At 34.1% G+C, this 24086-nt stretch overlaps 1 protein-coding gene across 4 annotated transcripts in view; it reads left to right on the forward strand.

Annotated features, from left to right (window-relative positions):
- Nucleotides 1-23263, forward strand: part of slc29a1a (solute carrier family 29 member 1a) — a 34370-nt gene extending 11107 nt beyond the window's left edge. For 2 of the 4 annotated variants that reach the window (XM_052572871.1, XM_052572872.1), the window contains 12 exons: nucleotides 9989-10070; nucleotides 10145-10226; nucleotides 12544-12722; nucleotides 13490-13629; nucleotides 16359-16493; nucleotides 17493-17590; nucleotides 17692-17773; nucleotides 18882-18967; nucleotides 19087-19198; nucleotides 19293-19378; nucleotides 21708-21907; nucleotides 22081-23263. In XM_052572871.1, coding sequence (XP_052428831.1) covers nucleotides 10042-10070; nucleotides 10145-10226; nucleotides 12544-12722; nucleotides 13490-13629; nucleotides 16359-16493; nucleotides 17493-17590; nucleotides 17692-17773; nucleotides 18882-18967; nucleotides 19087-19198; nucleotides 19293-19378; nucleotides 21708-21907; nucleotides 22081-22192 — 1341 coding nt within the window. In that variant the 5' untranslated portion in view covers nucleotides 9989-10041 and the 3' untranslated portion in view covers nucleotides 22193-23263. Of the gene's footprint in view, nucleotides 1-4157; nucleotides 4604-9988; nucleotides 10071-10144; nucleotides 10227-12543; nucleotides 12723-13489; nucleotides 13630-16358; nucleotides 16494-17492; nucleotides 17591-17691; nucleotides 17774-18881; nucleotides 18968-19086; nucleotides 19199-19292; nucleotides 19379-21707; nucleotides 21908-22080 lie in introns of those variants that run through there. The other 2 variants (XM_052572873.1, XM_052572870.1) reach the window with 2 other exon arrangements.
- The last annotated feature ends 823 nt before the right edge of the window (nucleotides 23264-24086 follow it).

The following is a 24086-nucleotide window of genomic DNA, read 5'->3' on the forward strand; positions in this document are numbered from 1 at the left end:
TTTAATTAATCTGACAATCCTGAGTTGAATCAAATTATCAAACCACTGGCTTAGTTTGCTAGTTTTATAACGTGGAAAAAAGTGGCGGAAAAAAAATCCTGTTTACCACTACAACATCCATCATAAATCTACAAAGATACTCAGGTGAGGTAACTGGTTTACTGCTAACTAGTGAAATACTCCATTAATATGAGGAGCTGCAGATCAAAACACATGCTAAATGGAGACATAATGTGCATTATGATCGCGTTTGTATAATTCACTATATTTTAAATAGTTTTTGCACTGCAGTTTAGTTAGTGACATTTAAAAAGGAAATCAGTTGATTTCCATACCATTGAAGTGAGTGTTAAATTTATCCGTATTGTAATAAATATATGATCAATTATTATTGTATCTGATAGTATTAGTCTATATGATTGGCAAGGTAAAAAGAGCAAATGGGAGAAGCAGATGAACACAAAGCACAGCATAACAACATAAAGTTAAACTTTATCATTCAACCGAACTGTGCACGTATGTTTTAAACACACTAGGTTATATGTTCTTACTCCACACATGTATTAAATGTACATCCTTGAGGTATAGTACAGTATGACCTATTTATATCCAGTCGAAATTACATATAAATTTAACTGTTTAATCAAAATTATTGCTAGGGACAATTTATGACATCACTACTAAATTGTATGCTTTTGGGAAGATTCAAAGCAAATGCCATTGAATTTTTTCTGAAAATAGTCGCTTCTTTATTACTATTTTATATTTTTAAATAGGCTGTTCAAGATTGAATTATAATTAATTAATTTTAATGAACTCACAAACCCCCTGAAATTCACCTGACTCAACAAGTGAAGTTTATATTCCTAGCAAGTTATCAGTTTAAACTCCTTCTGATATGACTCCAACCAAAAAGCATGCTGGGTAAACAACAGTTGCACAATATGAATGCTTTGTGGTTGTCGTGAGGGCATTGCTACATATTGAAATAGCCTGAAAGTCTAATATATATATATAAAATGCCCGTATAATTTACCTATTAAAACAAGATCTAAATCCAAGGCAGAATCCTCTGAGCTGACAGAAGTTGAGGGGTGACTGAACAGCTCTGATTTCATTTCACACGCTACAGAGATTGTTGCATTGCCATGTGCTCAGCTCCTGCTCCTCCGTTCTGCCAGGTACGTGACATACTGCACACAGATTTAATGTGCCTTTGGGCACGTAAATGCTCTATATTCATTAATTTCTCCAAAACAAAGCTTCATGACACATAATATATCTCTATCTACATTATACATTTTTTAAAGAGTAGTTAAATGCAATATTATTAACTCACCCTTTACAAGTGAAGATGTGTATGTTTTATTTATGACCATTTCTTTCTGGCTACTATGTATAGGTTTCTATGTAAGTCTGGTATTTCCGAATGGGTTGAGGCTGAGATTTAGTGCATTTGACGTGGAAGTACTTGACGAACATAGACTGTGTGTGAACAGCACATTCAAACTAATCCAGAGTGACTTTAGTGTGTTTCCAGAACACTGTTCCTGAAGCAAACAGAGCTTCTGACCCAGATCAACAGCACAGTGTTGGAACTTCATGCACTCTTCATTTTCTGGATGGTTAGGACTTCTGTTTGAATGGGGCAGTGTTGTGGTGAAGGCTCTTGGACGTTAGCTTGTAGCACTCATTTTGAAGCCGATAATGGTTGTTATTCTAAGTTATATTACCCAAGAAGTGCTTGTTTGGAGATCTTGTCCCCTCCCACTTTTTTAGGATGTTTACTTGTTAAACTTCACGTCCATGGAGAGACTGTCTCACTCCAACCACGACTGCTTTTAGACTAGACAGGGTGTAGGTGGAAGCGGTCGGACTGTAAGTGCAAACAAAGTCTAACCACACGGTTATAGCCCAGCGACTGCCCATAAGAACACAACACGGTTGCCAGTTCTATTTTAAACATACAAATTCATCTGACACACAACCCGACCTACAGACGTAAACAAGACAAAATAAAGTACTTTAAAAAATGAACATCATCTTGTTTACTGGACTTATTTGTTAAACTATTTTAGTTACAAATCACACAGTAGATCTAAAAACAGAAAATGACATTTCTAAGCCACTTCATTCCTCTGATGTCATGCATGTCTGTGAGCCAGGATATTCAAAAGTTGCTGAATGGAGCTAGACCTGAAAGCTATTTTATTAAAATAATGCCTAAATCATTTGATTAACGTTAAGTCATTTAGGGGTTCAGAGATTATGAAGACTAACACTTTTTCTTTACAATCCACAGAGGAATTGTGTAAAATAATATAAAGTATAAAAAAAGTACATTATGATTTAATTTATATATATTTTCTATGAATTCTGAGTTTAAAACTTGCAGTACTAATCTGGTTTCCACCACGGGTAAAAAATAATAATGAAATTACAAATTAATCGCAACTTTTTATCTCGTAGTTCAGACATTTTTAAAATGTAAACTCTTAAAAATTCTGAAATTCAAGACAAACTCAGAACTGTAACATAACTCATAATTCTTACTTTTTTCCTCAAACTTCCACAGTTTCTCGAAATTCAGATTTTTCCTCAGAATTCTGAAAAATCTGAGTTGTAAGATTAAAGTCACAATTAAAAAACAGGTGAAATATGAACTCAGAACTGGGATTTCTTTCACATATAAACTTTTTCTTGTTGTTGTTTTTTTTTTGTGGCAGAAAACTGATTCCTATGAAATACTTTTGAATTTTTTTGACTTATAAAACAATACATGATAATGCTTGCAAAACTTAAATATTTTTAGTGCCACCATGCAGAGATAAACAACAGCAGGAATAATGAATCTAAATTTAGTAGACTTCGAACTTGTTCAGCACATGATAGTGACTATATTAATTCGGCTGTAATTATACCAGCGCTTTAAACAAAAATTGTAGACGTCACATGTACTTGAAAATGTGATGAAGACATACAGTTGTCATTCCTCTTCAGGAACCTCTGAAAGTGCAGCTGTGTTCTGATGGGAGTTTTCAGCTCATGTGAGTTTGACAGCATACCCTCATTCCTCTCGGTGTGAAATGTCACATGGAAGGTGTGCATCTCCTCACGACTAACAGAACAACAGATGTCTGTCATTGTCAACAGGCAAAGTGCAAATTTGCCATCACATGCTTTAGGGGATGTTATATTTGGCCATTACGGATTGTAGCATCTCATTCATAACCGAACAGCAGATATGTACAAACTAGGGCCAAAGTTAGTCCGTGATGACTTTGGATTTGGCCCACAAAAAAAAAAAAAATTATATATATATATATATATATATATATATATATATATATATATATATATATATATATATAATTTTTGTATCTAACTAATATATAGTTAGCCTATATATAATGCTACATTTACTTTTGGCCTACAATTTTTGAATCTTTTTTGTATTAAAAAGTTTGGGTAATGCATTTGCATAATATTTTTTATTATGACTGTTTTACATTTAGAAGAAACAACAAAACTGTGAAATAACAAATGCAAATACATTTGAGCTTAAGTAATTCAGTCAAGAGCAGTGAGTGATTTTCTTTCTTTAATTTCGTTGGATTAACATTACTGACAGCCAGTGTTTAGAATAACGGCGTTAGGTAATGGCATTATTTTTTCAGTAACGCGGTAATCTAACTAATTACTTTTCCAGTCGTTGCAACGCCATTAACGTTACTGAACGTTAAATGTGGTTCGTTACTATGAATTGATTTAATTGATTTTTTTTTTTTTTTTTCAGTAACGCAAATAGTTACTTTTCCTGGTAACCAGTTACTTTTATTATATAGTAATTCAGTTACTAACTCAGTTACCTTTTGGAACAAGTAGTGAGTAACTATAACTAATTACTTTTTTAAAGTAACGTTCCCAACACTGCTGACAGCAGATACTAAATTAGGCGCGGTCACTTTAAGAGACAATGCATCCATTATAATGATAAAGACACATCCGATTACTTTCTGAGCTGTGTTACTTTCACTTAAGACATAAGCGACAGTTGTTGTTTTTTTCTTCCGAAAACACTTTCCAAGACGGGTGTTTTAATATAGTTTGTATGTATTTGTCGGTACAAAGCAATTATTAATAAGAGGCAGGTTCAAATGTTGAAGTGCTTTGAGACGCGTCTCCGCGTTTTTTTTTCAATTTGTTTAAACTTTGATTTGTATTTGTTCCTGTTCAGGTGCAGCAGGACGCGAATTTCGTTCTTTATGAATGAATGCACGAATAGAAGTGAAGATACTAGTAAAAGTGTCTGTGAAGAAATTCATTAGTTGTCAAAAGTTAAATTTCCCAAGACAATTCATTAGAAGCTCTTAAGTTAAACAGTTTGTGTCCAAACTTGTATACATAAAACCGAGAAGTTTTTAGTCCGACCTAAAGATTATTACTGAAAAAATAAAATGATCATAGTATATAGTATAATCAAACTTGCACCCTTCCTATCATCATCATGATCATGGGACAGTCCCTCCTCAGAGTTTCTGTCTTTGTGTGAGAACTGTGAAGCTCCCTCTCACTCAGTCTCTTCTACTCTCCACACGTGAAGGTAGGGCTCGAGTTTACTACAGTAACTTACTTTACTCACATCGCATCTTACGCGCTTTTTTTTCCACTTTCACATTTACCGCGTAGGTTACTGTTGTGGTCATTTTCGTTTGAACCCTGTATTTCCAAACACCAGTGATCTAAAGTTAAAAAACGAGTGTTCTACTCCGTTTATTTTTTTTTGGTAGCAATGCGTCCAGTACTTTTAGAAACGTGTTGTTTTAAATGCGAGATCATGTTACATTTACCGCGAAATTATTTGCGACTTTTAGAAACTTTCTTAGCGAACATCCTGCGATATTTATGTTAACTATGTTCTCTTTAGTATTTTGTAAATGTGTTGATGAGGTCAAAGAATGTGCCCAACAGAGTATTATTTTATTGTTTCTTACTCGCCACGTGCGTGAACCGTTGTGACGTTCCGTCTGAACAGAGCGTTAGTCATTCACAACTACTACACACGTGGTTTTCTTTTATTTAAATACCTTTGGGGTCGTGTGCTATAAATGTGTTCAGTGAAATGTACATTGGTTGGTGATTTGAAATGGACATAGAGACAAGTGAATGATGCTATGATGTTTACTATGTAAGCCTATGATTGACAGGTTTTATCAAACCCGGGCTTTTTTTTTTTTTTGGCGCAGAGTATTTTACGTCTATGGGTAGTTTATGATGACGTCAGAAGGCTTTGGGCAGAATCGCGTGGTTTACCATGTGCCATGTACCATCTTGTCTTTAACAATAGCCTAGTGACCCCTACTAGTAATGAACTAACGTTACCGAGATATTTAGGTTCACTGACAAAGTCTTTGTGCTTGTTTCACCCCTAAGATATTTGGACAGTTTGAGCACTAGTTAACCTAAAATGAATATGTCAATATAATACTAAACCAGTAGAGTCTTCATAAATGTGTTAAACGTTGATTAGTTCAAAGTGATTAGAAGCTTATCTACTCCAGTGACCACAGCAAGTAGTAAACACAGCTCATGTGCTTTATCTGCAATCTCTTTCTCCATTTGGTGTATTCAAACTAGCTGAAATATGATGCTAGAGATTTTTGCATGACTTGTTTTTCACAAAGGTTGAATTTAAGTGTCTTGATGCTGATGCATACGCCTGTGGCTTGGACTTCTCATGCTCTTTAGATGAGATTCATGTGAGCAGAGATAATGGACAGACATTTAGTCTGTTCGAAAGCAGGCAAATGTTCTTAATGTAACTCATGTGGCATGCATGCATAGCGTGCAACTCTGGCCGCATGTTCATGTTAGGCACTGAACTGCCACATCCTAGGCAGGTTTCCTAAACGGTATTCTGTGCAGCTGTTGGCACAAAACTTGCATATGATTCTGCAGTTTAAGTCTGTGGTTACAGAACCAGTACATCTGTTTTTAGAAGTCAATCAAAATTGACAGTTTACTTTCTTAATGCACACTCCTGGTTATTCCAATATGTATTTTAATCTTTTATCAGAATGCATTACCTCAGAAATAACTTTCCTCTTCTTCTGACATCAGAAATGCAAACTTGCAACCCTTTGGCTCCAAACCAACTGGCATTTTCTTTTCTTTTTTTTGCACTGAACTCACATGTGTGTCATATTAATTAATTAAAGGGTGGTGTCAATGTTAAAAAGTAGTTTTAAGTAGTTAAAAACAAAACTAGGGTTGGGGATTTCAAGAGGTTTGAGTGGTTTTTTGGATTTTTGATTTTTGTCATAAATAAGCTGACATTTATGCTCTGTTTATTTCAATCTAGTTTTTGCCTTTGGTAACATGGCAGAATTTCAAACTCATGCTTTGATAAATATTTTTTTGAGGATGAGAATAGAGGGCAAATGAAATGGCCTTATGCTCCAGCCAATTGTGAGTTTCTTACTCTTGAATGATAATCCAGTGGAGAAAACCAGCATGCCGCCCAGTTGCCTCTCAGCACTTTCAGAATTAGTCATGGAACATAAATGTAATCATGGCCTGCTGTGACAAACTTCTGTTTTGTAATAGAAATTAGGTTTTGTTTAGCACAGGTAGGGTGGTTCTTTACAGAAAGGATCTGTACTTGATCAGTGGTTGAAAGCATGAAGAAACTTTAACATCCTTTGCATTGCACAAAAGGTTCTTAATAGGGCTGAGGTATATCTAAAGGAGATACGATATCTAGAGTTGAGATATGGGTGCAAAAAGTGCATTCTAACATCTTTAGATCAGTGCAGTTCACATACTGCATTTTGCCCTGTGCAGCTGGGGTAAATTGCGCAAGTGTTTCACACATTTTTATCTGAGAACACAGTTTACCCGTGGTTTCTGGTTTGAGATGTTCGGTGTCACTTTTTTTTTTCTGGAACTGAATCTCTTTTAACCTGTTAACTGTCACTCACGTTTTTTGAAGATAGACATGAATGTGCATGATACAAACCTAAATTTTTATAATTCATGACTGAAAACATTTTGTAGCATGATTTTGATGTACCATTTACATGGTAATGCAATGTCTGATTTTAAAATGGGTTTTGAAGGATGAATTTTGATGATTTCTAAAAAGTGATAGGGAAAAAGGCAACGAGGAAGTCTTTTTTTTAAACAAAGGTAAAAGCTCCTTTTGTAATGTAGATTTCTGAGGGTGCACTCTTGTCATAAATTCATCTATTACTTTTCCTACATAATTTTTAACAAAAAATATTGGTAAAATATATATTTGGGAGTCTTAGACCTTTCCAACGATATATAGTTTGTCAAGATTAGATTTGATTGTAATATAGTATAGTCAACGTAGGCGTCCCGTATACGGGACGGGGTGACATTTAACAGGTTAAAATAGTTGCTAAACCATGTTAGCATTTTTTTGGCTATAGTTTGCAGGAGGAGTGAAATTGGCTACACAAATAAAGGTTTCATAGTTATTCCACAGAACCATTTGTGGGTTTCCCAAAGAACCTTTCAGCTATTCAGTTCTAAAAAGAACCATTTTTCTTGGTGTGAAGAACATTTTAATAATCTAAAGAACCTTTTTCCACTATAAAATATATATTTTTGTGGAATGGAAAGATTCCATGAATGTTATGATCTTTGTGAAATCAACAATCCCAATAAAAGTGTCCTCTTTGGCACATTAATCTTCATTTTCAACAATATTTGATATTCACGATATTCTGTAATTGTATATTCATGATAATGATTAAATATTCTTTATATTGCCCAGCGATACTTTATAATGGAAAAGGTTCTTTATATTATTTAAATATTCTTCACATTGAGGAAAAAAAAATCTTTAAAGAACTGTTTGCTGAAAAGTTTGTTGGGGAAACAAAAATGGTTTGACTATTGCATTGCTGCAAAACCCTCTTCTGGAAAACATTATTTTATATATATATATTTTTAATTCAACCAGGTTTTGAGTTGGGAATTGGGAACCATTTTTATTCTTATATTCCATTACAGTAAAGAAATACTGGAATTTCATCATCTTTGGTTTCTGAATGGTTTTTGAATGTTTGTAGTTATATTAGAGGAGTAATTCAAGCAAAGCTTTCCTAAAAGAATGGCGTCTGCTTGTTTTGGTGCTTTGGAGATAGACCGCTAGAACTGGATCGCAGGGCCTCTTGAACTGAAGTCTGTTCTGAGTTTGTACTTGGATGCGCTGCTGATATTCTCAGGTTACGAGCCTCTCTTGAGGTCCCCTCAAGGCTCAGCACCCCAACAGAGAAACTATTTCAGGACCCTAGCTTTGTTGTGAAACATGGAGCCCCTGAGGGAGCTTTTAGAAGCACAGTCCCAGGAAGCCGCGTGTCAAAAGATGGTTTGGAAACTGTCCAGAGATGTTTTTCAGGACGTGGAAAGTGTAAAATAGCGGGTGATTGCATGCTGCTGGGATAAATTTGTGGAGTGCGGCTCTGACAGTGTGCCCATTGGCTCGTGTAGAAATGGAAGTTTTCAGATTTGATGCATGAGCTGATCTGGAAGTGAATGTACACTGTAAATCAGAGATGTTATTGGCAAGCGCTTGGAAAAGTGTAATGAGACAGTTGTGTTCGCAGATATAAGGCTTTTAATTAATAAAGACAGGTGTCTTTTAAATATTACTGTGTGTATGAATAAGAATGGATGTTAAATGTTTTGCACATCATGACTAACTATAAAGACATTTACATAGTTTATTTAAAAAAAAAAAAAGTATATAAATGCATATACTCCTTTAAAATATTTATAGGCCTATAATATATGCTGTACTGCCATTCTGCCAACTTTTTTCTTTAAATTAAATAATAATAATGATGCATCAAACTGACCAAAAATAATAAATGTTTCTTGAGCTCCAAATCAGCATATCAGAATGAGCTATCATACTGAAAATTCAGCTTTGCATCACAGGATTAATTATTTATAATTCAGTAGAAAACCTAATTTAAAATTGTATTTCACTTTATTTTTATAGAAAAAGGCAACTTAAAACTTTTCATAAAGACTCCTATCAAAAACATAAAAAAAAGATTCATACAGACGCTAAACTTTTGAAACTTAATAATATACACAGTCATTTTTAATTCTGCAAACTTGCATTAATGGCATTTTTAGTGTGTTAAGTGCACTTCATCAGATGTACATTTCCCAAAGAGACGAGCAGAGGACAATATTGATTATTGAACACAATTCCAGTAGCTGGGGAGAAAACCTATTTTCAATGATTTGTCCTAATTTTTAAAGGGTTGGGTCACCCCAGAATGAAAAATCATCCATCTGAGAAATACGCTCCCTGTCAGCCAATAAATCTCTTCATGAAGTGGTCTGTTTTGTTTGAATGAAAAGTACTTCGGTGTGCTCTATGTACAGAAAGTCTGTTTATGCGACTGCTGAAAGTATGCTTTTTGAATGAGGATGATGCATCCGTTTCAAGCATGTCTTCAAGGTTATTGTCATCAATAAGGCATCCATATTTGTTTAAGCAGCATAAACAACATCATTTAAGCAGATTAGAACAAACAAAGTTTTATTATAGTCCATAAAGATGGACTCTTGAGGGCAGAGGATTTTGAGACTTCTTTCTTGAAGGTTGGAGACTTTTCTCAAATGCAGACAATCTGTCGCTTGAGCTCAGGAAATTAATTTTTTGTTGATTATGCCTCCAAGCAGAATATGTGATATTTAAAACATTGTTTTAGGGATTAAGTGTAATTGGAAGCACATGGAAAAATGACACTGAAGTGAAAATGTGAACGGTTATTTAGATATTTCAGTATGTTTATGTTGGTGCTGCTGCCAGAATATCCATTAACAGCACAAACATACTTTTCAAGCTGAACATTTGACTGAAATGTGTTTATTGAGTTTGAAATGATGAAACCTTGTGGTTCATTATCACTGAATGAAGGCTGTCTCCATGTGATTTCAGATTTGATGCCAGATTCTGAAACACATCGGTGATTTATCCATCAGCCAGACACAATGACAACCGCCAATGCTCCGCAAGACAGGTAAATGTTTGAGCGTAACTTTCTCATACGAACAATTATGAAACTGCATGTGAATAAAGCGACTTGTCTTTCAGGTATTATGCTGTATGGATCATATTGTTCATCCTGGGCCTGGGAACTCTGCTACCATGGAATTTCTTCATGACTGCTACAATGGTAACAATCATCTTGTTGAGACCACTGTTAATGACAAACTTTAATGGCACGTTGTGAGCGGAGTACCATTCTCCCCAAAGGGTTTTGACAATATATTTGGGGATTATGGTGAAAACCTTTTATCTATATTGTTATTAGCATAAAAAAAATGACAGAATATCAATCTTATGTTTATTTAGTAAAAACCACGGTAACACTTTATAATAACTGCATGCTATTAATCATTAGTTAAGCATTAGGAAACAGTTAATTCATCATTTATAAAGCATTAATAGACATTTATAAGCAGTTTATAAATACAGATATAAATGTTTTATACCTGATTTAAAAGCATATCTATAATGTGTTTAATAATTGTTTTTTCATACTTTACTAATGATCAGTTTATCATTTCTAAATTAAGTATAGCATTATTTACACACCAGTTATTAAGGAGTTGTCAGTGGTTCATAAGATCACTTAGAAATTGTAAGTAAATGATTAATAAACTATTTAAATGTGCATTCATACATCTTTTTATTCAGACATGTAATAATAGTTACTTATAGTGTTAATAAATGGTTTGTTAGTTAACTATTTTTGTGAGCTCATCTAAAGTGAGGACTATTTATGCCTTGTAAAGCTTTTACAAATGAGATTTAAAGGCTGTTAATATTTCTATGTTCTGTATTACTGTGTGGTGTTTGTTTCTGTTTTTTGTTTAGAAGATAACTGAGCCTTTAAACATCCTTTATAAATGCTTTACAAGGCATAACTAGACTCACTTTAGATGAGCTCACATAAATAGTTAACTGACCACTACTAAATGCTTTATAACTACCTGAATTTACTACATTTCTTGTGATCTTATGAATCACTGGCAACTCCTAAATAACTGGTTTGTAAATAATGCTATACTTCATTGAGAAATGACAAATTGATCATGAATAAAGTATGAAATTACACATTATAGATATGCTTTTAAATCAAGAATAAAGCATTTATATCTGTATTTATAAACTGATTATTACTGTCTATTAATGCTTTATAAATTATGAATTATCTGTTTACTAATGCTTATTTAATGATTAATAGTGTGTAGTTATTATAAAGTGTTACCAAAACCAGAATCAGGGGCCTGTTCCTCATACGTCGCTTATTACATCCGAAATCAAATGACACATCCAAGATGATATCATCGTGCTAATCCTGATCCGGCTAATTGGGTTCTTCGAACACACCTGTTGTGTATGATTAGTATCGCTGGATTGAGTTATCTGAGATAATTGCGCGTTCATGTGTTGTCTTTAAAGGGGATATGTATCGATACTCGAAACCATGATCAGCAGTGCAGCGATTGGCTGGTGGCAAGACGGCAATGTAATGACGTCATATAATTTAAAACGACACCTGACGTAAAACTTGACAAATTTCTGGACTTTTATAAGGAAACAGCCAAGCAAACAAAACTACATAAATGTTATAATAGATACATGAAACAGATAATAGATACATGGTTTTTATTTTATTAGAATTTTTTTCATGATTCCCAATTATTTATAATAGTTGTGCAGTCTTTACATTTTTATATCAATGTAGAAATTATCTATTCATTTCATTTTATATTTGGACAGATTTGTTACGTGACCGCATTAATGAAAGTTTCTTAAGGGTCAATATCATGTTATCTGCATCTCCTGCGCTCCATCAAGCCACTCTTATAATAGCAGTCATCACTCAAAATAATGCACGACTCTATTGTCTGTATAGCATGTGTGTAAGACTCTAATACAATTATGAAGTAATACTTTTATGACAAATAAATATTTCAGTGAGTAAAACTGGCTGTGTCTATAGTAGGCTGTTATGGACTACACAACATTTTATATTATTTAAAAAAAAATTTTTTAATGATTATTATTTTAATCATTACTCTTGTAATAAAGTAGCGGTGGTAGCAGACATTTTTTGAGTATCAGTTCTGGTTGAAAAGAAGCGATCTAATCCTGTTTACATGAAATAAGCTGCTCCCGAGCAGGTTTAAGCTTACGGACCTGTTGCTATGACAGCAGCTCCGGGATGAGCTTCGAAGAACCGAATGATCCAAGATCACGCCAAATCGTCAACATTCAAATCCAGCTAACTGAGTTAGCGACGTACGAAGAACAGGCCCCAGTAGAAGAAAAAAAGAACACAATTTACTGAATTTATATCATCATTTACTCATCTGCATGTTTTTCCTCAACCCATAAGGCTTTGTATAATCTTTGAAACACAAGTTGAGTTATTTTTAAAGATATAGTAACATAACTTTCATTGTATTCTTATTATTCTGCAGTACTTTACCAAGCGTCTGAAGGACCCACAGATAAACGGAGTAAATAATCTGACAGTCAATGGTACGGAGGATGATCCTGGACGTAGTGTCCTGGAGTCAAAGTTCAACAACGTGATGACGCTGTGTGCCATGGTGCCGCTGCTGATTTTCACCTGCCTCAACTCCTTCATTCATCAGCGGTGAGAGCAACCGCTGTGTTTCATATGAGAAACATGTATAGATTAAAGCCCCACATAATTAACACATACATTTAAAAGATTAAATATGGCTTCATTAAACACCCGACTGGACATTGAAGCTCAGTGAAATTCTGTTCTGGCTGATATTAGACTTAAAAGACTCTTTGAAAATGTGATGGCTCAGTTGAAACCTGATTATGGAAGCTAAACCTTGTTCAATGATAGAGAGAAACTAGAAGCAATTACTATTATTGTTTCATAATGTTTTTAAAAAATTCTAATGACGATAAGTCTATGATTATATATTTTTTAAATTATAAATGTATTTAATCTAGTTATTTTACAGACCTTTTTAAATGTAATTATTTAATGTATATTATATATTGTATAAAAAAAATAAATGTATGCATGAACTCATGCATGATAGGGATATATTAAATTAAAAATAGAATTACTGTAATATAATTCATACCGGAGCAAATACAATATTGTTTATGAAAAATAGGTTTGAGATTAATTGCAATTAAATCTGTTTTAAATCCACAAATACTGCCTCGTATATAAATCTATATCAAAAATATTAATTGTCTACTTTACGAAACTACGGTTTAATTGATGAGTTGGACTAAACTTTGTTGACTTCTAAAATGTGGGAAATGAGCTGGAATGATAATGCAGAGGTATTGTGTAGCTTTGCATGAATCTCAATATTAGCTGCTGTCTGAACATTATCTCAGGAGAGCTGATCTTGTGTCATTTGTTCCCAGGATTCCTCAGAAGCTGAGGATCTCAGGCAGTCTCTCTGTCATTTTAGTGGTGTTTCTCATCACAGCTGTGCTGGTGAAGGTGGAGATGGAGCCCCTGCCGTTCTTTGCCTTCACTATGATCAAAATCATCTGCATCAACTGTGAGTATCATCATCTGCAGCTAGTCTATTCCAGGCCTCTTGACCTCAATGTCGTGCTCTTCTCTGTAGTTTTTCTCTCCTCTGGGTCGGGTCAATAGGTTTGGTTTGAGTTCATAATGAGTAAAAGATGGCCTGAATTCACACTAGGGATGCACCGATATATTGGCTGCCGATATTTATCGGACGATTTTTTCCCCTAAATTTACAACCATCAACATATCGGCTTTATAAAGAAAAAAGATGATATAACAAACGAATGGTTTATTAATTAAATGCGTGAAGTGAAGGCACTGAGATGTATAATGTCTGTTGTACAATCCTAGTTATGCTGTCTGCACTTTAATGCTAATCAAATAACAAAAGATTGCACACTATTCTTGACTAAATAACTTTTGGAACTTTCATAAGTGTAGCGGATCTCATCTGAATGATAACCAAAACGTTACTGTTATTTTATTAAGTTTATTGCATCTTTTTCACTCTCAGTTGCATTATCATCAACACACAGTGAATAAAAAAAAAAAAAAACAAACATTATTACAACTGACAAATAAATACAGATCTCATGCCTTTTCGGGGGTTGCTTAATAAACTGACAAACTTTAAATCCGAGGAACTGCATGCTTTCATTACCCATAAAACTTTGTAGACTAGAAAACCCGTCAAAATAAGAGTCCTGCCTTAGTAAAGGAGATCTCATATAGGGCTGCAACTAACGATTATTTTGATAATCGATTAATCTGTCGATTATTTTTACGATTAATCGATTAATCGGTTTATGTACTTATATTTTAGTTTTTTCCATTTTTTCCCCAAGTAAATTATTAATAAAGGGTCTTTATCATTCAGCATAGATTTTTAAGAGATTTTAACCATTTTGCATTGTCATATCCTCATCAAAAATATACCTGGAGTTGTTTTATTATGTTAGTAATCCTTTGTCGAACTCTTCTGCAATCAAAACACTGATCCATACTCTAGCAAAATTCACAAGGAGATTTCAAATATTGTTTTCACCATGGCAGTCCTTAGAGCTCCTAAAGTAGTTTAACATCCCAAACAAAGCTTAAGGAATCTTTGAGAAAATATTTTCACGAAGTATAAGGATAAAACAGAATAAAATTGCAGTGCATTGTATTTTATTATTTACTGGGAAAAAGCTTTATAGCTTATGCTCTGAAATTGTAAACAATCCTTCGAAAAAAAGTGCCAATGGCATGAAACCTGAATGGAACTCACAATTTAAAGTAAAATCCATCAGAAGGTTGTCCAGAAAAAAAAAATTGGGACACACACAAAAAACCTGCTGTGTGAAAAAGAGCAGTGAATACTTAGAAAAGAAGTGCATTTTAAATATACTCAAACATTTACCTCTCTCATTCAGTCATAATTAGGCTGCAAGTCTGAATTATGAACTGGTAAACGACAAACTGATCACATAACATTTTGTAAAGCTTTAAATGTTAACTGTTAAAAAGCAATGTTATCAGCTTTTACGACTAAACATTTGCAAACAACCTTGTACTAGAGAATCTGCACAAATAAAATTCTTATGGGCCGTTCACATATCGCACCTAAAAACGCGTGGAAAACGCTAGTCGCGCCGCTTTCTCCTTCTTTCCAAAGCGATCGGGCAGAAGCGCCCCTGAGGCGTCTGCCTTTGCTAAGCAACAATGACGTGCTCTCTCCATGACGTTTCAGGAAATTTCAGCAAAGGATAAATGGATGCGGTGTGGACGCGCCTGGAAAAACGGGCGCATCGCACCGCGTGCGTGTCGCGACCGCGTCGCTTCCATTATGAGAGTGCATACTGCGCGCCTACATAGGAAATAACGAACTTGAGCACGCAAAAGACACGATATGTGAACGGCCCATTAAACAGTGCAGAGTTTACAGGTTACTCTTCATTTTAAAGGCTCAAAGTAAAGTACTCCCACTTCCCGCTGAATGCTGCAGAGACGCTGTTTGGGAAGCACGTGACATAAAACGAGGCCAGCTATTGGCTATTCGCTACTTCACCTGCTGTACTGGCTGAGTAAAACCTCCGGTGGCTCATTACTGCCACACTTTGGTCACCGCAGATTTGAAATATGCACGAAATGAGCCGCTTATGGCAAATAAAATTTATTTAGCGACGAATCGATTACTAAATTAGTTGACAACTATTTTAATAATCGATTTTAATCGATTAAATCGATTCGTTGTTTCAGCTCTAATCTCATACAAACTTATAATAGTTTAAATGTATACAAAAACTAATTAGAAGATTAATCATAATACAATCTGTTACAATATGTATTTAATTTAAACAGTGAAGTGTTAAATTTGTTTATTTTATTTCTGTACCTGAAAACTGTTAAACTTACCCAAAATGCACTGTTTATTTAATATCTATCTTTGTTCTGTTGTATTTATGTTGGCTTGCTGAATGTTAAATGTTATTTTAATGCCAAAATTTGAGGAAGTGACAAATATAGGTATCGGCCAATAAGTGGTTGGTAATATCGGTATCTGCCCCAAAAATCCTATCGGTGCATCCCTAGTTCACACACATCCTTTGGTGCTGATATTATTACACAGCATGTTTGGAGAACCAAGCTGGGGGAGGTCCTACTTGAAAGACAAGATCTTACAGCAGTGAACTCTCAGAAATGTGTTATCATGACCTTTTACTTGTTTCTGTGTGCATTTATCTCTAATCTTAACCATCGTTATGTCTCTTTCTGCAGCGTTCGGGGCGATTCTTCAGGGGAGTCTGTTTGGTTTGGCTGGGATGCTCCCAGCATCCTACACCACACCCATCATGAGCGGACAGGGCCTGGCAGGGGCATTTGCAGCCTTCTCCATGATCTGTGCACTCGCCTGTATGTGTTCATCTTTTGACATTTTCTTCTTTTCCAAATCGGAGGAACTGGAATGTGGAAAATTCCAAACCAGCTTTGTTATTGTTAGCTAAATGGAATAAAAAAAGCTGAAATCAAATTAAATTGATGCCAAACAAAAATATTTAAAAAGCCAATTATAATACAAAAAGCTATAAAAATACAAATGACAAACGCAGAACAATTTTACTTGAACACAAAATAAATTAATTATTGAATAATATTAGAATTGGATATAAATAATACTTAACACCTGATAAAACTGATTCAAAGTAGATGTTTAAAGCTAAAATAAAAATAACAATTACTATAAGATACAAACCTTAAACTGAAAAAACTCTTTTAAAATAAGTTGAAGCACCAAAAATAAAATAAAAATAAAGCTAAATAGAAATATTCTTTATAAAACAAATATAAAGGACAAACAAATATAACAATTTTAATCAAACTAATTAAAAAAAAAAGTTTATATTAATAAATACTTTAGGTTATAAAAAAGGCTAAAATAATGCTGAACCAAAAGATTTCAAGTAGATTCAGATATGTTCAAAGCTGAAATTATCACGTCACATAAAATTGGAAATATAACCTTGGGAACTAAATGAAATAAAATATGCATAAATTAAAGTACTAAAGCTGAAATAAAGATAAGGAAAAACATTTTTTTTAACTAAAACTAATAAAACTATTGTGCACACAAATGCACATTATATTACTAACATTAAAATGCAAAAAATATTAATACAGTAATATAATAGTAATATAATAGTATAAAAACACTAAAATTGCACTGGATCAATTCAAACATGTTTCATATCAGAATTAAATGCAGAACTAGTTGATAAGTGATAATGTGTGTTTATATGTCAAAAAACATTGACTTCCTTGAGCACTTCTGAATGGCTAAATCTGTGTTTTGAAGCATCCTTTTTTATTTAGCAGACATGACCGTTTAGTTTCAGGTCTTGTTGTCTTTTCCAGCGGGCTCAGAGCTGCAGGACAGTGCCTTCGGTTACTTCATCACTGCCTGTGTGGTTATTCTAGTGGCCATCGTTTCTTACTTCGCTCTGCCTAAAATGGTATGATGTAAACTCACATCTGCGTTTCATTTCCTCTAGTCAATGCTGAGAATCATGTTTTGACGTATACATGTTAAAAACTCCAAGTATTTGTTCTGCAGGAGTTTTTCCAGTATTATTCTGAGAGCAATGGCTCCAGATCCAACTCTGATGAGGAAAACAAGATGGATTTGCTGAAACAAGGTAATGTCCAGCGTTTATCAGAAATGTTTCTTTAAACATCTGATATCATCTAATGCTCATGAATGAATGTATGAGACCACTGGAATAACAAAAAAAACAGTTACCACCAATGCATCCAACTTTTAGTCAGGTTAGGTTTCACACTGTGAATGGCTGCTTTTCATCTGACTTCATATCACACAAACCGAGAAAGCATGCAGAAGTTTGTGAATGCAGTATAAATCAGGTCATAGAGATGGTGCCCTCTGAAGGTTACCAATTCTCAAGAAACTGTATTAATATTCAGACAACAAACAGACGTATCTAGTCTAGATTTTGAGGTAATTTATTTGTGCTTCAGGCGATTTTATTTTACCTCCTAAATATTTTAGCGTAGGAACACTAGTGCACTTGAGTCCTGTCTAAATAACAGGCACATTTATTTCAATTTATATCATTTTTATAATTTATTTTAATTGTAATTATATTGTATTTCAAAATTATTTCAATGTATAATTGTTTCATATTTTTATTTCAATTTATAGATTTTTTATTTTATTTTATTTTGTAATTTAAAAATTTTTGTACCGTACATCTAAATATTTTGACCTTGGAACACTTCTTGATTTTTGTTTCGATCTTATTTTACATTTATTAAAATGTGTATAATTTTTGTAATTTGTTTTTTATTTTAATTTTATTGTATTACATAATTTAATTTATAATTGTTTAATTTTAAAAACTTTTTTTTTATTTCAGTGTATATATATATGTATATTTAATGGAGGAATCTAAATATTTTGACTTTGGGACACTAGTGCTCTTTAAAAAAAAAAAAAGGAAAAAACTTTTTTTTATTTTTTTTTTTATCTTATTTTACATTTTCTTATTTGATCTTATTTTGCATTAAAATGGACTGTACCTTAAATATTTACGCTTTATATTTAGAGAGTTTTGTCTTAAAAGTCTTGTTACAATATTTTATATATTGTATTTTGTTTTGTTAGTGTTTTATTCATAGACTTTAATGCTGCTAAATGACACATACATAAGTATGGAATTGTGTCTGACTCATATCATCCGTTTTTCCCTGTAAAGAGAAACTTGTTTTTGTGTTCCTGGCTTCTAGAAGATCAAGCAGAGAAGAGGCCGGTCCTGAGCCTGACTGAAGAAGAGAACAAACCCGCTGTGTCAGTGTTTGGCATCTTCAAACAGGTAACAACACCAACCAGCTGCCCACAAAACTAACAAAAATAGTGATGCATCATAAAGTCTCTAAAGAGCCAGGAAGTCTGTTTCTAATAAGACTTGTACTGTTTGATCTCCTGTCTTAGATCTGGGTGATGGCTCTTTCCGTGTGCTTTGTTTTCACAATCACCATTGGCGTCTTCCCAGCTGTCACTGTTGATGTCAAGACCACTGTTGCTGACGAGAAGAACGGTTGGCGTGAGTGTGTTTGCATGTCACTATATCAATGTTCCTATTTGTATTCTCTGCCACTGAGAGCAGTCGTGTCACAACTCCTCTGTCTCTTTCACAGATAAGTATTTCATCCCAGTGTCCTGCTTCCTCCTGTTCAACATGATGGACTGGGCTGGCAGGAGCCTGACTGCTGTGTGTATGTGGGTACGTGTGTATGATAATCTGGCTCAGACGCAGACTCTTCAAACACGTGCTGCAAATGCTTTATTAGAGCTCGAACCAGATGGAGCATCTGCTTTTTTATTTGACCGTCCCCTCTTGGTTTTTGTGGAGTTCCTGTTAAAGTGTGATCTTGCTGAACAGAACCGAGCTACAAAGAGCAGAGCAGGGAAAACACTGTTGGCAAGTTTCTCTGGAAAGTCCTACATCATTTGAAAGAGCAGTTCAGCCAGAAATGAAAACTTGATGTTTTTATGAACTCATGTGATTTCGTTTGTTATGTGGAACAAGTTGCTCTTTCCATGCCGTCAGCACAGGCATTCAAGCTCAAAAAGGACAAAACGCACCATTAAAAGTGGTCTTCTGAATAACATGATGGCTTTGTGTGTGGAACAGACTAAAATGTTATTCCCCAAAAATCTTGCCCATTTGTTGCAATTTCAGTCTGTTTCTTGTACACTACTATTTTCATGACTACTCTTATCATACCTTCATGCTTTGGTTAAAAAACTGATCAATAGGTGTTATAAAATAGGTGATAGGTGAAATAGTTAAAATCTTTTTAAAACCGAGGTTTTAAAGTTTCCGTTCACCAACATAGTTCGTCCTCAAACCCAATTGCTTGTGGGGTGCCACAGGGCTCAATTCTCGGCCCATTTGTATTTCGTATATTTATGCTACCAATTGGTGCAATCTTTGAGAAATATGGAGTGTCCTTTCACTTATGATACTTGGCTGTATTTTCCCTTGCAGCATAAAAGTAAAGCATTCTTAGGACCTCTGTTGAATTGTCTAAACGAATAAAAAATATGGTTAAAGCAGAATCTTTTAGTTTAGTCATCGCTGCTTTAGTTATATTTGTATGGTCTGAACAAGAGTTGATCTGTTTTGAGCTCTGTGTTTTCCTCTCCCGACTTACAAGTGTAAGTCAACACAGAAAACTTTTACTAGGAACTCAGCCTGCTGTGTGACTTCCTCCTATAAAACGTCAAACTCACTTACAGGGAAAACTGCTGAAGTGATCAAGGAAGAGCTCAGTGGAGCAGACCCCATCACTCTGAAAACCTGTCTTTAATAACACGAGCGAATGAAATGAGTGTGCATTGGTTGAGCAAGAGCTGAGCATCATGGTTGAAATTATGACTGCTGTAGATCAGCATGTACTGAGGTACACGAGGAGGGTAGGAAATGAACTGAAGATGTCTCGTCCAGGCAGTAGCTGTAAATTAGCCCGATTTAGACTTAGTATTGCTGTGGGTTTGGAGTATTTTAGGAGAAAGGCCACTTTCACACGGACGCTCACTTGACCTCAGAATGTACTGAATGATAAATGCCTGTTCTTCTGTCTTTCTCATGCACTGCTTAAGCATTGGGTCGACCAGCATGGGTTTGATAATGGCCAGAGCCGTCCTGATGGAACTTGGTAGTGGATATAATGAGAAAATAATATAAAAAACTTCTGATGTTAAGAGAACGTTTATAATATGCCATTATTTATATTATGTCTTGTTTTGCTTTAATAAATGTTGAAATTAAAAATGATTGGGAAAATTATTTTTGAAAGTTTGGTTTAACAAATTAAACCTTTTTCTGTGTTACCAAATATTTTAAATAAATATTTAATTTTAAATGATATTATTTAAATTAATAATAGATTTGAAAAGTTCAAATAATATTAATGATTTATTAATAATGTGACATTTAATTAAACATTATTTTCAGTGTTTAGTAATTAATTCACTTTGAATTGGCTTTTATTTTCATTTTTAACTTCAGTTAATGTGTAATTTACAGTTTTAAATTACTAATTTAAATATTTCTCTCTGGCAATAATGTTTTATTTTATTTCAGTTTTGAATTTGAGGATTTTTAGTACTTTTTTTTTTTATCTAATATTTATATCTTTTTATTCCTGCAATTAAAACCATGTAATCGTTTTAATAAAAAATAGTACATTAAACCAACAATATAGTTTTCCCTGAAAATGTTAAAATAAAAAATTATACATTTTGAAATTGACAGTTAAAAATAGTTGTTAATTGGCAAATAGTTGTTAATTGGCTCAGTAATTTTTTTTTTGTTCATCATTTTAAATAACTTTAAATATTTCTCTTTAGCAATAGTTTCATTTTTTTAAATTTCAGTTTGAATTGGAGTTATTTTAGTAATTAATATGCTAAGCTATCACCAATACAGTATTTATATGAACTGAATGGTGTCTTGATACATAAAATGTAATGCATTTCTCCGATTTGGTTTGTTCTGAAGATGATGATGATGATGAATGTTTGTGTGCTCTCTGTTCTCTACTCAGCCCGGTAAAGACAGCATCTGGCTGCCCGTCCTGGTCATCGCACGCTTGGTGTTCGTTCCTCTCTTCATGCTCTGTAACGTTCAGCCCAGAGTCTTCCTGCCCGTGGTGTTCGGTCATGATGCCTGGTACATCATCTTCATGATCCTCTTCTCCTTCAGCAATGGATACCTGGCCAGCCTCTGCATGTGCTTCGGACCAAAGTACGTACAGAACATCATCAACATGCGTGCGGAAAATAGACCTAATATCAGTCTCAATCTGTGCAGCTTGTAAAACAAAGAAATGCCATTAGCTCTTCAAGTGCAATGTTAGTTGAATCTTTTCTGTTCACATTAAACACTGACATCTCTGATGTTTTATGTTTGTCCCACAGGAAAGTGTCTCAACATGAAGCAGAAACCGCAGGGGCCATCATGGCCTTCTTCCTCTCTCTTGGCTTGGCTCTGGGAGCTGCGTTATCCTTCGCTTTCCGAGCCATGATCTAGAACCGTGGCCTAGTTCTCAGGATGATGAAGAAGAGGAACTTTAACCCCTGATATACACCGAGCCAGAGAGAATGTTTTCATAGTGCACATCTATCCTGTTTGTCCCTCTTGTGTGCTTTCTTGAAGTGGAACTGGAATAGACCGCATTCACACAGGGACCATATTCATCAACACCATCAGGCAAAAAAATAGCCAAATATATCTGCATTTTTTTTATTATTATTACACTTTTTTTTGTAAAACGTGCCGATTCAGTATTTAGCAATAATGTATAGTTGAAGTTAACCCCATTCTGTTTTAATCCTTTTTAATGTTTTTGTAGATATTAACAGTTTTAATGGTCCTGTTTTAGTTTCGTTTAGTGATGACATAGACATGAAGCTCTTAGGGAAGTAGGTCACTGCAAAAATAAACATATTTTTGTCTTTTTGCCTTTGCAAATGTCTAAAAATCCACAATTACTTTTTGATAACATAAAATCTTGTTTTCTGAAAAATTCATAAAAATTAAGAGTTTATGCTTAAAACATGATAAAGAAAATCGACTGGATAAAAATAATTCTGTTAATTTTTTCTACTTGTTTTAGGCATAAACTAAACTCATTTAAACATATTCAGTAAATGTCTCTTCGTTGAAGAATGTGTAGGTATTTATTCTGAAAACAAAAGAAAACTGTTTAAGGAACTAATTTTGCAGTGGTTCTAGATAAATCGTACTGTATCACCATTAAAGGGCCCCGATATGAGTTTATAGTGGCATTTTGAATCATAAGATCCATTCAGATGCGGTTTATTTTGTCAGCTGCAACTTGCTTTCAGATATCGGCCTTAGTATATTTTGTGAGCAATTTTAAATGAAGGCCTAAAAATGTTACATTTGACCTTGTTATTTATGTTTCTTTTCTAACCGCGTTTTTATTCATTTATTTAATGCAGCATGTATGATGACACATTCTAACATCATTTAAATGCACAACTTGCTTCGGTTGCTCATGTTTTAAAAGAAAATTGGCAAAATTGAAATGTGTGGTCTGGTTGGATTGTGAATGGAAATAAACATTTCTGTTTGTAACTGCGTGATCGTGTCTGTTACGTGATCTGCACCAGAGACTCAACTTCTCTTGTGTCAGGGTCTCATAAAAAACAGTTTGTAATTACAGAAAGTTTGCTTGATTAGTGCTGTCATTCCTGTGACAAACCTAAGAAACCCTTCATTATTGCTTGGAAATCCTTCATTAATGCTTGATGCAATTAAATTTTACATCCACCAATTGTTACTTTCACAAAGGCTGGTTTTCATGATAACAATACCATACTTCCAATGATTATTGTTACCTGGGGTCATTGCCATGAATCAAGGGCATTGAAATTATGAAACATCCGTTAGATAACACTAATATTTTACAAACTGTCATTTTTGCTTGCATAATATGCAAAGATGAATCTGCTTTATTCCTACGTCATGCAAACAAATAATGATATTTGATATTACGTTTTCGTTATATTTGAAGTTATTTCTTAAGGTCACACTATATATATATATATATATATATATATATATATATATATATATATATATTGTTTTAATATTTCCAATTAACCAAACAAACATGTTTTAAACTGTTTTGCTTTGAAAAGTGTGCTAGTGGATTGCAAGAGCTTTTGAAGCACATCAGCTATGGTCAAAGAGTTCTTGTGTGTTCGGAGCGGGATCGCGAATCATTTGAGTCATTTCGGGATGTCGGAGCGGATTCGCGAATCATTTGAGTCAGTTTGGGGATCGCGAATCATTTGAGTCAGTTCGGGAGTTCGTAGCTGGTTCGCGAATCATTTGAGTCAGTTTGGTAGTTTGGAGCAGGTTGGCAAATCATTTTAGTCAGTTTGTGGTTCGCGAA

This window comes from Carassius gibelio, chromosome B13 (assembly GCF_023724105.1).
Source record: "Carassius gibelio isolate Cgi1373 ecotype wild population from Czech Republic chromosome B13, carGib1.2-hapl.c, whole genome shotgun sequence".
NCBI classification, from domain to species: domain Eukaryota; kingdom Metazoa; phylum Chordata; class Actinopteri; order Cypriniformes; family Cyprinidae; genus Carassius; species Carassius gibelio.